Source organism: Tasmannia lanceolata, unplaced genomic scaffold (genome assembly GCF_043159265.1).
Source record: "Tasmannia lanceolata isolate RefF3 unplaced genomic scaffold, GAP_Taslan_0.1 ptg000003l, whole genome shotgun sequence".
Lineage (NCBI taxonomy): Eukaryota > Viridiplantae > Streptophyta > Magnoliopsida > Canellales > Winteraceae > Tasmannia > Tasmannia lanceolata.
Genome location: NW_027518680.1, coordinates 59,240,455 through 59,255,156, shown reverse-complemented (window position 1 = coordinate 59,255,156; position 14,702 = coordinate 59,240,455). Strand labels below are relative to the sequence as shown.

At 38.9% G+C, this 14,702-nt stretch overlaps 1 protein-coding gene across 2 annotated transcripts; it reads right to left on the bottom strand.

Annotated features, from left to right (window-relative positions):
* Nucleotides 1-956: 956 nt before the first annotated feature.
* Nucleotides 957-9,857, bottom strand: DND1 (Cyclic nucleotide-regulated ion channel family protein). 2 transcript variants are annotated; one of them, XM_077367534.1, is made up of 8 exons: nt 9,544-9,841; nt 8,826-9,447; nt 6,280-6,495; nt 4,869-5,188; nt 3,868-3,979; nt 3,351-3,587; nt 2,531-2,617; nt 957-1,605 (listed from the first exon to the last, which is right to left on the bottom strand). In XM_077367534.1, exons 1-8 carry the CDS (start codon nt 9,579-9,581, stop codon nt 1,120-1,122), a joined length of 2,118 nt encoding a protein of 705 aa, XP_077223649.1. In that variant the 5' UTR covers nt 9,582-9,841; the 3' UTR covers nt 957-1,119. The 2 variants fall into 2 exon arrangements, with proteins under 2 accessions (XP_077223649.1, XP_077223659.1); XM_077367544.1 differs by lacking the exon at nt 6,280-6,495 and having other exon boundaries at nt 9,544-9,857.
* Nucleotides 9,858-14,702: the final 4,845 nt, after the last annotated feature.

The following is a 14,702-nucleotide window of genomic DNA, read 5'->3' as shown; positions in this document are numbered from 1 at the left end:
TAGGCCATAGGGAGTTTATTTGATAGATCTGATTTCTTGTCCAACTTGATTAGACATCTGATTATTATTGACGAGTGAGCTGATTTTCCTGATTTGATATTGTATGAACTCTCTTGGCTGATTTGATATCTGTTTGCGGAAGAATTCTAAAGCTTTGAATCTTTGAGAAAACTTAGTTGTCTTTTGATTACTACCATGAGAATATATTCTATTACGAGAATATATGTTGCAAATTCTCATAAACCAACCTGCGAACTCTATGTTTGCACCAAATTGGTATCGGCGCGTAGTCCCCACCGGATCCTGGCATTTTGAAATTGAATTTCAACAGGTCGAGCATAAGTAATGTGAGACCTGTTTGAGTTTTGTGAATATAATCAAAGAAATTTAGGAGTGCATGGAAGGGCATTCAATTAATTTTCTGCACGTAAGGAGATCAGCCAACAACAACACTGATCTGCATGGAAGATTCCTCGAGGACATTAAGCTGATTTTCTGCACTCAAGCATTCTCTACAATCCGGATTGCAGAAGACTAGAAAATGTCATTAAGACATTACATCCAGCTTGAAATGCTGCTACGTGATTTGTATTGAGACATCACCCACCGTTTGATGCTTGGAATTAGGCTCTTCCTGGCCAAACTTCTCTACAGCTACGGATTAGTCCATGAAATGAATGATGCTAAGGGCATGTTTGACAACCATGAAAATATATTCCATGGAATATTAGTAGGGCCAGTTGTGGGAGATGGGTGGAGAGGAAGAGACTTGGGAGGTGGGAGTGAAGGGATCATGAAAAGCTCCAGCAAAAAAAAAAAAAAAAACAATTTGAAGGATTGTATTTTTTCACTGTTTTTTAAGGATTTCTCATGCTCTCTCCATGCTTCCTCCACTAGTGCTCTCTCAAGTCTCTCCTCCCTCCTCAACTACTCTTTCACAATTAAGCCAACAAATATTCCATGGAATAATTTTTCATGATTGCCAAACATGCCCCAAGTAATTTATTCTCCCATGAATAAAATGATTTATTCCAATATTCACCATACAAATAAATGAATGGCCAATTTTATCCCCTGGCAACGTTCACACTCCATGAAAACTCTGATCCGACCCTGCTTTTATTCTAGATGGTCATGTGGCCGGAGCGACATGAACACGGCGGCATATTGCCGGAGCCGGCGCTCACTATCACCATTTTCAGATGGCCGGATTTCGGGACCCTTTGTTCTTAGCTTATAACGGCGCCAAGCTAGTTGTATATTGACCGCGGCCCATGTTCTCCAATGCGAAGAATAGTACCTCGCGGTTTTCTTGAGCCTTTCGTTCGCAAATTTGTATCGGAAATGGTCGGTGATGTATCGGAGATGGTTCGCGTCTAGGCCGAAAGCCTCAGTGGCTTCGACACAGGCGAAGGTGGCCGAAGAGGCGGGAAGGCGGTCTACAAATGGGCGGCGGAGACACCATTCGAGGAGCTCGTCTCCCAAGAAGTTACCGGGGCCCAATGTGCATGTTGCCACCATTCCTTTGCTGAGCTTTTGGTTACTTTTAAAGTGTCCGCGGACTATGAACACCATCCGTTGCACGGGATCGCCTTCGCTAATGATCTGCATACATGCAAAGTATGTAATTAAGAAATGAAGGATATTTTAGTAATTTTATTTTGCATGCCGCCGCTATAAGGGATAAAAATGATTTCTACAAGGCCCTCTTTGGAATGCAAGAAAAATATTTCTAGGATTTTTTTTTGTCTGGAAAAGTTTAATTTTTTCCTCATTTTGGAGGGATATTATCATAAATTGAAGGTCACTCTAAATAAAAATTAAATAGGGTTGGTTCAAGTTATGCTTTTTTGTGAGTAAAAGAATTGAGAAATTTTAAAAGAGAAAATTGTTCCTGCAAACGTGTGCAGGTAAGCTTACCTACACACGTTTGCAAAAATAGGGTGGGGGCCCACATTTTTTGGATGTCCGAAGCATTCATTTGGAAGGCCCTTCTATGGATAGGGTGCGGCCGAAAAATCAGCCCTTCATCCTAACCCTGCCATTTGTGGAGGGAAAAATGGGCAGAAACATGGACACACAGTGTCTATCCATTCCACTCCTCTGATTGCAAGGAACCATTTCCTCATTTTAAAAATATCTTTCCTTTCTAAACTTTTCAGAAATGACCAATATCTTTCCTTTCAAGTGTGGAATCCAAACAGGGTATTTGAGCCATCTACAAGATCAGTTTCTTTTTATGAAATAACCAATATGTCCTAAGGCCATGTTTGGCAGCCATGAAAGTTTTTTCCACGAAATATTAGTTTATCAAGTGTGGGAGAAGGGCAAGGAGGGTGCCAGAGGGAGAGAGTTGGAAGGGGATGAGCGAGGAGAGGGTGAGAAAAAACATAGAAAAGAAGAACTCCACTTGAAATAGAGTTTTTGTTTTCCTTATTTTCCAGCCACCTTGCACCATCTAAAAAAATCATGGTTTCCAAACATGGCCTAAATGTTGAAAAAAATACCCTTATCCTTGCTTTCTGTATACCTTTTCATCCTTGGAGAAGACTAGGGGTTTAACCCTATCACAGATATTGTCCAGGATAAGATCATCCAGGCTTTGGAACAAAGGCACCTGAAAAACAAATTCAATTCAATTAAATCCCTTAATACAATATTGAATAATTGAATAATATAATTGATAAGAAACTTAGAAAACTGCTAAGAAGGTCAATATATAGTGCATGTGAAGGGAATTTAGGCCATGTTTGGCAACTATAAATATTTTTTTCCATGAAATATCAGTTTATAAAGTGGCGAGAGAGGGCTAGGGTGGGTGGGAGATGAAGAGAATTGAGATTTGAGATTGCATGACTGAGGAGATCGAGGGTAAGAACTTGAGGAGAGGGTACATTGGCTAAAAACAATGAATAATTAAATTGTGTTTTGATTAGAGTTTTTCTTTTCCTTGTTTTTCAGCGTCTCTCACCCAACTAGAACTTAAGCTGTTAGATTGTTTGGTTGACCGTGCACATAGATTTCTAATATGAGGAGTTGTTTGGTTTTGAACCCAGGACCAGCTATGAGGCAATAGCTCTGTTACCATGTGAAATAACCAATTACTCTTAAGCGGTTAGACGTGGTGTTATTTAATCATGTATAAATTCAACATTCCCCCTCATGTGTGGGCCCTTTTTTTTTTTTTTTTTTGGTTGACCGTGCACACAGATTTTTAATACAAGGAGTTGTTTGTTTTGAACCCAGGACCTCTGGCGTGAGGCACGGGCTCTGATACGATGTGAAATAACGATTTACTCCAAGAGCTTAAGCTGTTAGAGTTGGCGTTATTTAATCATTTATAATTCTACCTGTTTGATGAGATCCAGGCAAAGATTGCGCTTGATGTCTCTACGGAGTCCATCGGGCAAATCTTTGATCATATCCATCTCATCCTCTCCTCCCATCATGGTCCACCTCTGGCGTTCGTAGTGTCGGACTCTATGTCTAAGGCGCGAAGGCAACTGCCTCCTCTTCATCCACCATGCCATGTCTCGACTCCTCAATTGCATCTTCCTCTTCTTCGCCATCACCGCATGCAAAAATACCTACAGAAATATTGAGCCTTTGGTGATTAGAATAAGAAAATCACGATGGTCTGATCGAAGGTTTCGATATTTGACTTTCGATCTTCTTTTCTTTTTTGACGTAGGGTGTCCCCACCCCACTTTGTAGAGTGGGACTAATTCCCTCCGGATGTGCGCAATCACCTGTAAACCACGAGCATCGGGCAAGCCCAGGGGGATTCCGGGAGCATACCCAAGACTTAAATTTGACCTCCGATATTTGACACACAAAACTCATAATTTGTAAAAATGCAAAAATTACCTGAATATTTCCAATGAGCAGAGTGAAGAGCAATAGGCCGCTGAGTACCATAATTATACTGAATATCACTTCTAGCCAATGGCTAGTGGGCTCAAGATCATTGCCAAAGGTGCTGCGAAAAAAATAAAAAATAAAAAATTGTGTTTAGTAAACGAAATTAGAGTAATCAACTCCGATGAATTAAGTGAATAAGACAAAATCTGCTGAAAAGTGAGCCTATGTGGCTACTCTCTCATGCAACAGCCAGCCGTGAAATGCCTTTCTGCGATTGTCCCTTGCAAATCCCAAATAGATCTAGAAAAAGGTAAATGATAAATGCGCTCCCTTTTTTTTATGATGGCACACCTACTAGTCTCAATTTTCTTTGATTGACAATTGATAGTGATAGTTTGTAACAGCCTCCAGTGTGCATTTGGATTGCCTGAATCAGAGCTGGAATCGGTATCCTATTCTGATTCCAGAATTTGGTTTGAAAAAAATGAAGGAAATGAAGGGGTAGATCTGACACTGGGATGGAATTAAATAGAAAAAATGCTGGAATATGTTTTCCGCCGGAATGGGTGGTATTCTGATTCTGTCCCATAGGAATGAAATTGTTATTGAAATCTTTTCAAATTAATTTTTTTATTTTAATTTTTTTTCCTAGTCCATTTCCAAGGTAATAATAATAGGGAATTGGATTAGGATACCGATTCCAATTCTTAATTCCTTGAGATAAAGAGAGGAATGACATTATCAAAGCTGCGGAATGTGAATATCATTTTCCTTTATTTATGACTATATTTAAAGGGAAATGATATCAGCACAATCATGTTTTTAAACTTGTAATAATTGCACTAATCCATCTTGTCTTTATAGAAACACCTGTCAAAGATTATTACAGTTCCCACTCAAAATAAAATCAGAAAAGAAAAGACAAGATGGATTAGTGCAGTTATTAAAACATGCTTGTGCTGATATCACTTTTCTATCTCAATAGTTTGGGGATATTTCTTGCATACCTGAGGGTCATTAATCCCCAAAAGATGGGGTAAAGGATCTTAACGGCAACGGAGTTACTGGACACGATGGGTAGGGCCCACTTGTAGATACCAAAACGGAACGGTCCGTCACCGTTTAAACATACCGGAATATTTCCCGTTACCTTTGTATTATTTCCACATGAATACTGGACCCGGTCTAACGGTAACGGAAGCCTATAACAGACCTCCTTAGAGCACGATAGCGAGAAGAGTTTGCAACTATTTTCATTCTCACACTGTTGTTTGATGCACGATACGACGCGTTGGATGGCAAGCACGTACCAACACCCTCCCGCCACCTAAAAAAAAAATTAAAATAAATAATAAGCACCAATGTGGGCCCTACTTCAATAAAGACCGTTCGATCACAATTAACGCATCTTGATTAATTGTTAATTAATCTCAACCGTGCATATGATGTAACAATTCGATCCACCGGCCATGGTTTTAAGTTTCGGTGGAAATCTTATAATTCCGGGTGAAAATTTTAAATTTTGGTTTCAGTTTTAAATTTCGGCCAAAATTTAAAACCATGCCGCCAGCATGATATGTTTTTAACGAGATTTTATGTTGAGTGTGCGCTTGAAGGCCAGTCTTTTTCAAAATAGGATGATCCAAACCGTTCATTTGTTTGTCCACAGCGTAAACAGGCTGTACCCGAAAAAAAAAAATCATTCGATGATCCTAACCCCACGATCGGACTGCACATTGTGGAAACCTCTATAGATTGGAGGGTTGGGATCATCGTACTCTATTTACGTTGTGGTGCGGGTATTTTCTAAATAGTATTGTTGAGCCCACTCACAACGTAAAATGGAGACGACTCGAGGGATGAATCAATTTTTCATAAACTCAAGCGAGCAAAAGAGTTTCGATTGACTTGGTAGGGCAACTCGGACAAGAACTCAGCCAAGTTAAAAAGGGAGTCGACTCGGCTAGTCAATAATTAAATCGATCAATTTTTCATTAACTCGGATGAGTCAAAAGAACTTCGATTGACTTGATAGAATAAAATTCGAATATGAATTCGGCCAAGGTTGACAAAAAAAAAAAAAAAAAAGGAGTCGGCGCAGGTGAGACGATCTATTTTTAATTAACTAGGGGAGGCAAAAGGACTCCTTTTGATTAACTTGGTAGTAAAGAACTCGAACTCAGACAAGAACTCAGCCATGATGAAAGGGGTTGAGTCAGGTGAGTCAAAACAAGTTAAATCAATCTCTATCTGCTCATCTAGAAGCCTTTTTTCAAATGCAGGAGTTGACTCGAGCCAATCAACAAGTGACACGGGTAGCCCATCCACGAAAGGGACCACTACACTATTTAGGAATAACTAGTACTGATTAATCACAATTGACAAATTGGATTAAAGTTGTGATTAAGATTTACTTACATGTGAGGCGATGAAATAAGCAATGAGATTAAGGCCGAAACCCCACCAGATCGTTCCGAAAATGTATCCGGTGACCTTCTGCATCCGGCGCATCATCGATATGATGTGGTAGACTTTTGGGAGGAATTGAAACAAGAAGATTAGTAGAAGAATCGTCATTATTAGCTTAATCTCTTCTTCTCTAATCAATTTTGGCACTATTAACCAAAAGACCATCTGCATGCAGAATAAGAAAAGAAAAAAAAATACTCATAAATTCATTAGCCAAAAACAAATACACTAAAAAAGTAAAAAAAATTGGGGAATTACCCCCCTTTATTTTCAATAGATCACACCCTTTGTTTACTAAAATTCTTTCATTGTTTAAGAGAAAGAAGCTGAAAAAGAGATGGTGTCCACATCAACAGATATGGGTATCAGCTCTCCTTTTCTTATAACGGCACTCCCCTAGTTTTTTTTAAGAAAAATCTTGATAGACTTTAATAGCTGATTATTAAGTGAGAAAAAAGAAAGGAAATAATGGTCTTTTCAAAACAAAGCCAGTGCAAATATCATTTTCCTATAAATTACATAAAAATATTAACAATTCCATCGAATTACTGAAAAGAAGGCATGAAATGCAGGAAATATGGATATCTCATGTAAAACAACGGAACTAACCTTTGAATTAAATTTCCTAAGTATTCAATTTAAACCATAGTTAGCAAAACTCCGTTTTAAACGGCATTTTTTTTTTCAAAAAATTGCGTTTTATTGGTTTTCCATTTAAAACTTTTACAGAAGAAAAAAACGTTTTAAAGACGTTTAAAACATGTTTTGAACGTATTAAACACGTTTTTTTCGGACAACTTTTTTTACAGCATTTTTTGAACCAGTACCGTATTAAACTCAGTACCGTATTTACCCAAAAAAAATTTACAGCATTTTTTTGAACTAGTACCGTATTAAAATCGAATTTTTCTGTCCGTCTTTTTTGCCATATAACGTTTTGTAACTTTTTTTTTATATATAGGTACGTTTTGTAACTATGAATTAAACCATCCGTAATAATATTTACCGTCCCTTGTTTTGAAATTGACACTCCTTTCTGTATTTTAAAGTTTAAACCCTTGTTAGTAGGGGGTGTCAACGGATCCAATTCGGGTCAGAGTCAGATTGTTCTTCGGATCCTACTTTCCACGTCATGATCACGATCCATTTTAATTTGGACCGTCCATCAGAGTGTCCTATTATGTCCCACTAAGCTAAGTAAACAATTAATTTTTACAAAAAGAGATAGAATGGCAGTCCACTGTTAGTTTGTCTCTATGCTTTTTCTTCAACTAAATTAAAAATTTATCTATGTTTAACCTATGTGTATAATAATGCTTGTAAACAATAAAACTAATCAAAATTACATACACAAATATAATGTATAACTATTATCAAAGAATATGATCCATAAAGAACAAAACCCCTCTCTCTTTTCCTTCGTGAAAGTATGAAATGAAACGACTGAAATGAGCGAAATCGCAATCCCATTCGATTCATTAAGTGATAAAAGAGGTTTTGACTAAAATACCCTTCATAGAACGGTTAGCATTAACAAAAATTGGAGGGTATTTTTGTAAACCATTTCGGATCGTGACTATCCAATGGACATATGTGGCATGCCCATACACAATCCAACATTTTTCGGAACCCAGATTTGATGATCCGAAATATGCCCATGGAACCTATTCATATGTTTAGATCCCGTTCATTAACGTTCGGATTCGGACGATCCATCGGACCTGGATCCATTGACACCCCTACTTGTTAGTTTTTAATTGTGATAGTTTTAGCAAATTATATGACGCAATGATAAATGTGCAAAATCAACAGAGGAGTGCTAATATCAAAATAGACGATTGTGCTCAACAACGGTCTAAACAGCGAAAGCGAATGATCTACTGTCATGTGACGTGTCAGTCGTATGACCAGGCTCCCCTCCAATGATTAAGCTCAGAAATTCATTTTTTTCAACTTGAAATTACAAAAATACCCTTTAACAAATTTCACTCAGAAATGATATCCACACCTCCTTGTTTTCATGATAGCACTCTCTTATTGAAAGAAGTGTAACTCCATGCCCTGTTTGGTTGCTCAAATGAGGGAAATCATCAGCATTTGAAACGCCGGTGATCTTCCAAAGATCTGTCCAAAGCATGTTTGGTTGCCATTTTGCATTGAAACTACCTTTGACCACCATACATCTTCCAGACAACAATAATTGTGTTTTTTCTACGTGGTGGCAATGTTCCCTCATCTAATCTTCTCCCCAAATTTTACCAAAATGATGAAATTTGGGTGAAAGAAGTGGAGAATATTCTTGTTTGATTCTCTTTTCTCTCTTTCTCTCTCTTTCCTTTCTCTCTCTTCCCCTCTCTATTTTGATAATGACACTCCTACATCTTCCACTAATCTTCCTGAGGATTCTCGTCCAACCAAACACCACTCTAGAGAAAGTGCCATTATAAAAAACAGAAGTTGTATCGCTATGTAGTTCTTTAAATTAGATAGCTTACCTGGGGCACGGGTATTATAACAAAGGCGTCGAACCAAAATCCCTTAGGCGAGCGTACGTAGTACAAGGCTATGACACGTGCGTCCCACACGAGCTTCCCACATCCAACCACGAGTGACTCCCTTGACACGTATGCAAGCCGGAATTGGAGCCACATGTGTGCCACGTGCACCACATCGGCACACGTACGAAGCGCAGTCACTATAGCCGCGAGTCCCCCATCCATGTAGAGACACGGTGCACCGCCCCGGCCTATCGAAAGAGCATAGAAGAACAACGGGTCGACCGCAAGAGCCATGCCGCGCGCCAATAGGAACGCACGATTCCATGTCTGAACCCGTTTGCTGCGCGGGTCCAGGACCCGTCCGAAAACCCAAGAGCGCTGGTCGGCGGCCCCATGAGACTTGTGGGGCCTGCCGATAGGACGACCCTGGATCGGGATCAGGGAGGACCCCGCTGTGGCCTCCCACTCTGGTGAGTGGGAGTAGTCACAACTAGTCGAGTGGAACGCGGGCACACCAGGTTGTGTGCAGGAGTAGCACTCGAGAGAAGAAGAGATGGGATTCTCGTCATCGTTGTCTTCGTCGGAAGGGGATTTCCGGTGCCGGAAAATTCCAACCAGCCTGAAATTGAGACAAGAGGAATGAAAGTGTTAGTTATTGGAAATTGAAATGAACTGAAATTTTTTGGTGTGTACATGTGTGTGGGGAAGGACTAACCTTGTGGGGAAGGAGATGTTGAATTTGGGGAACTGCATGTTGGGAGGAGGGGAATCATGGGAGGAGAGATAGAGAAAAAGAGGTGTGGAGAAGGAAATTGGAGGAAAAAGAATTAGAGGTTGTGGTGAAGTAAGATGTGTGTATAAATAGGGAGAGAGAGATATTGTGGTAGAGAGAGAAAGTAAAAACAAAGAAAAGTGAGAGAGTAAAGAGAGTAAAACAAGAATAGTACTGGGAAGGCAAAGAGAGGGAGGGGGTGTGATTAGGAGAGAGAGTATAGAAACAAAGAAAAAAGAGTAGAGAGAGAAAGTAGCTAGTTGGGTTGGCGGGTTGAGGATGGAGTGTTGTGATAGTAAAAAGCAAGAAAAAGGTGCAGAGAGAGAGATATGGAAAGAGCAGAGAAAGAAAGAGAGTTTGAGGAAGAATAATGGAGCATAGGGTAGAAGGGAGAAGCAAAGGTTGTGGTGTGAGAGAGAGAGAGAGAGAGAGAGAGAGAGAGAGAGATGTTTTGGTCTCATTATATCATGTGTCACGTAGCACATGAAGAGCTGTGTCGTGATCCCAAGGACGAACGTACATTCAACCTAAGCTTGTGAAAATAATTGAAACTCTTTTCTCATTAACTGCCTTGTAAATAAGAAAAGTGATACATTCACCCCTTTTCTTCCCTGAGCCACCTCCCTCTAGTAGTCTTAGTGTATTTATAAAAAAAAATAACTATGATCGACTATCCTTTTACACCTATAAAGAGGTGGACCAAAGAAGAAAGAGCGGCCAATATGTCTTTTTCCAGCAAAATAATAGAAGAAGACGTGAGTATGATCCTGGCCACTCATTTTAATGTTAGGTTCCCATCATGGAAAATCTCCACCATTCGATGATAACGGTGTGAGAATTAAATGAGAGATTTGAAAAGATAAACCAAAAATGAATATTTTACACACAAATTGGAGGGTTAGGATGGCTGGATGCAAGAGATTTTTAGGGAAGTGTTATATTTGCCCCCTTTTTCTTACTTGGGACAATCCCCTCTACTAATGTATTTATGTCTATCTACTCTTTTACACTAGGGGTGTCCCAAGTAATATAAGGGTGAATATATCATTTCTGAATTTTAATCTAACACCCATCCATTGTGGGTCCTAACTATATGCAATCATTTAGATGGGCTCCACTTGTACAGTTGTACGTCAGTTGAATTAACATGATGAGACCAATAATTCATTGAAATTGAATATACTTTCCAAGAAGATTAGACACCTGGTCGGGATCAGTAGTGACAATCAATTGTAGGCTATGTGTGTAGATACCATTAAGATTATGTTTGTTTTTTTGGTTTTGGGAATCGATTCTGACTCCAAAACCGATTCTTTTGAAAAATTGGATGTTTGGTTCACAATATAGAATCAATTTTGTACTCAGATCAATTCTACATTGCAATTCTACGACCGCAAATCGAATGCACAACTTTGCCAATAATAAATTTTAGACTCAAAATCCAAAACAAATATGGCCTAAGCTTGAGACGACCCCTTCGTTTTAGATTTTGAGAATTAATTTTGAGTCCAAAACCGATTACTGGGCTCAAATTTATACACAGTTTTGAGTCCAATAATCAATTTTAGACTCAAAATCCAAAACAAATATGGCCTAAGCTTGAGACGACCCCGTTCGTTTTAGATTTTGAGAATTAATTTTGAATCCAAAACTGATTACTGGGCTCAAATTTATACACAGTTTTGAGTCCAATAATCAATTTTAGACTCAAAATCCAAAACAAATATGGCCTAAGCTTGAGACGAACCCGTTCGTTTTAGATTTTGAGAATTAATTTTGAGTCCAAAACTGATTACTGGGCTCAAATTTATACACAGTTTTGAGTCCAATAATCAATTTTAGACTCAAAATCAATTCTCAAAATACAAAACATGAACAAGGCCTAAAAAAGGATTGTGAGATCAAGGAGCTGAGATCATCTTGTCAAGGGATGATGTTCTCCATGGCATTTGGCCCGACTTGTGGTCACTGGCGGACCAACAGATTTGATCACATAGACATGGCACAAGTAGAGTCCAGAGAGAGTATCACTGTGTATGCACAATAAAAGATTTGCTAGGCAATTTTGCGGAAAGCCATTTCGCGGCTCACTTTTGCAGAAGAGAACAGCCACCTTAGATGAATAAGACAAAATCTGTCATGAAGTCCCTCTTCTCTCCTGCAAAAGTGGGCCGCAAAAATGGCTTTCCATGATATTGCCTAGCAAATCCCACACACAATAAACTACTAGTATTCAATACCGCAGTTGATGGGTCACAATCTAGGTAGGCATCAGTGAATATCGTATGCGCCACATGTTACATCTAGATGACTCATCCAAGAGGAAGAGAAGTGGCAATTGATCAAGTATATGAGGTCACATGTGTAGAAAACAAAGGATCAACTAGGATTCTACTATTTAGTTGGCCCACATCCGCCCATGTGGGCCCGCACGCACTGCGCTACGCCGGCCCGTCCCCTCCGGTGTATGTGTAGAGTCGGCGATGACTCTCAACAACATGAGCCACAGTGTCACATGGATTGTTCTGGATACAACTTTCTAGACCCTATTACTTGTTTTAGATTTTGAGAATTGATTTTGGGTCAAAAACCGATTATTAGTCTCAACATTGGATTTAATTTTGAGTCCAATAATCAGTTTTGGACTCAAAATCAATTCTCAAAATCCAAAAAGAGGGCCTTGGCAACTAGGCATATGTATTTCTTCCAGCTCTTGATCATCCACCCATCCATATAAATTGAGGAATAACCCAAATGGCACCATTGGTCTTAGAAAAAGGTCAAGAGATTCACTTTGGTAAAGGTTGCCAAACTAAAGACTGCACATGATCCCAAAAAGGCAACCAAAAAAACGTTGGAGGAAGAAGTGCATGATTTGTCTTTTAAACTGATCTTATCACAAAGATAACACTGCTATGTACTTGTAATGTTATTAGTATTAGTTTTATAAGTAAATCCTCTTGTTTTATGTTAGAAATTATGTTATAGTTTTATAGTTTTATAACATTATGTTAGAAATTTGAAAGTCAAAAGGTCACTTTTTAGACTTTAAAATTTGGAATGAAGATTCAAACTTAAAAGATCCCTCTTGTTTTCAAAAGCACTTGTATGTTATGGTACTAGCGACCAGGGCGATGCCAGAAAGTTTGCACAAGGGGGGCAAAAATTATAGTAATTTTTTTTCTCCAAACAAATGAAAGCACTATTATAGTTTCCAAAAAAACCCTCAAATGTTCATTGTTATATCCCTCAAAAGGGGGGCATATTTTTTAGAAGGAAGGGAAAAACCCTCACTTGGGAAGAGAAAAAGATATTTTTTAGAAGGAAGGGATATAAAAATGGTAAAATTAAAATTTTAAACTTATTTTGTAATCGCCTAATCGGGATTCTATTGGCCATAATACGCTTTGTTGGTTTGCCCTTCTCTAACTACGATTAATACATCGGCAAAAAAATCGGTCAAAATAGTCGGCCTTGCTCCATTCTTTAATGCTCCTTTCTCGTTCTAGCGTTATTCTTGACGGGCATTGATGGAGTAAATATAGTTACTTGAGACTTCTATGTTATCACGTGTCAACTTGTTGGGGTTTATTTGAGTCAACAAAAAAACCCCTCTAACGAGAATATATATGGTGGCCGCCCCGCATCATTTGGCTGATCCAAACCATTAATTTTTGGGCCTTACGTAGATGTGGATAGGGTGTCCCAAAAAAAAATTTCCATACTGTTCATCCGAACCCTCACCCTCTGTTATGTGCAGATTTCTATATTGTACCGTCAATTTTGAACCTCCATAAATTGGAGGGTTAGGATCATCCAATGGAGAAGATATTTTGGGGCACATCTTATATACATTAGGGCTCAACAAATGAACGGTTTGGATCATAATGTGGGCATGAGCTGCACCCTCATACATGACCGGCCATCATATAATCTCCCTCTCTGAAAGATGTCTCTCAAGGGATCTGAGACCTTTCAATTAAATGGAGTGCAAATATTAGATTCTGCGTGTGTCCTATTAGTACACTTTGATTTAGGAATCACAGGTGAAAAAATCATCTCCATAGGATGATCCTAACCCTCTAATATGTAGATAAATTACGTTTAGAAATATCTATAGATTGAAGAGTTAGGATCATCCAATGGAGATGATTTTATGGGCAAAGGCGCAACAAATCAACGGTTTGGGTTGTGAGGAAAATGCTGACTATTTGGGATTCTATTGATGGTATTTATGAGAATGATTTATTTCAAAATCAATGCCAGCCTATCAGTTTTAGCGTCAAGAGGAGATGGGTGATTTTTTTTGCCAATGTATTAATTGTAGTTTTAGAAGGGAAAGCCAGCAAGGCACATTATGGCCGATAGAGTCCTGAATAGCTTCATATTGTCCCCCTTCCCTATTGGCCAATAGAGTCCCGAAACGCTAGCTTCCTCTTCTTTTTTTTCCCAAAAAATTAAGGGGGGCAATTGTCCCCCTTCCCTTTCATGTGCCATCGCCCCTGCGTGCGACATGAACCCAAAACCTTAAAGTGTGTGAAGAGGGTTCTCAACTACAATGCAAAAACACATAGTCCCACATTGGAACTTTCAAAAGAGTTTTCCCTCCATATAATAGCTAGAGTGGGAGAAAAGGCTCTTCTGGGAGCATTGGAATTTGTTGGATGATCAGGTTTTATATGAACTCAAATTCATATACGCACGTGCCGGGTTGTGGTCCGAGGTCCGAGGTCCGAGGTTTGTGTAATAAAATTAGCTTTTTGGTGCAACAACGTTTTGGGTTTTCTAATCAACTCTTAAATAGTTTTTATCCTCCCTAATGTTTTTTGTTAATGGCAACTATTAAATGAGAACCATTTAGCTCTCTTAATGGGCGTTTATTCCGTCTCTAACAGTCATGTTTATCTCTGTAAAAGAGTGAAGGTATCATTGTTATATGCACGATTTTGACATAGACAAATAGATATCCAGATTTCTCTCTTTCCTACTTTCATTCCATGTTTGAGCACAGTTCTAAGGTGGTTCTAAGTGGACCAGTCAGCAAGTAAACGTGGACTGGAGCCTGTTTGGGCTTTTTTATCTTGGAGCATCAATTCGTGGAT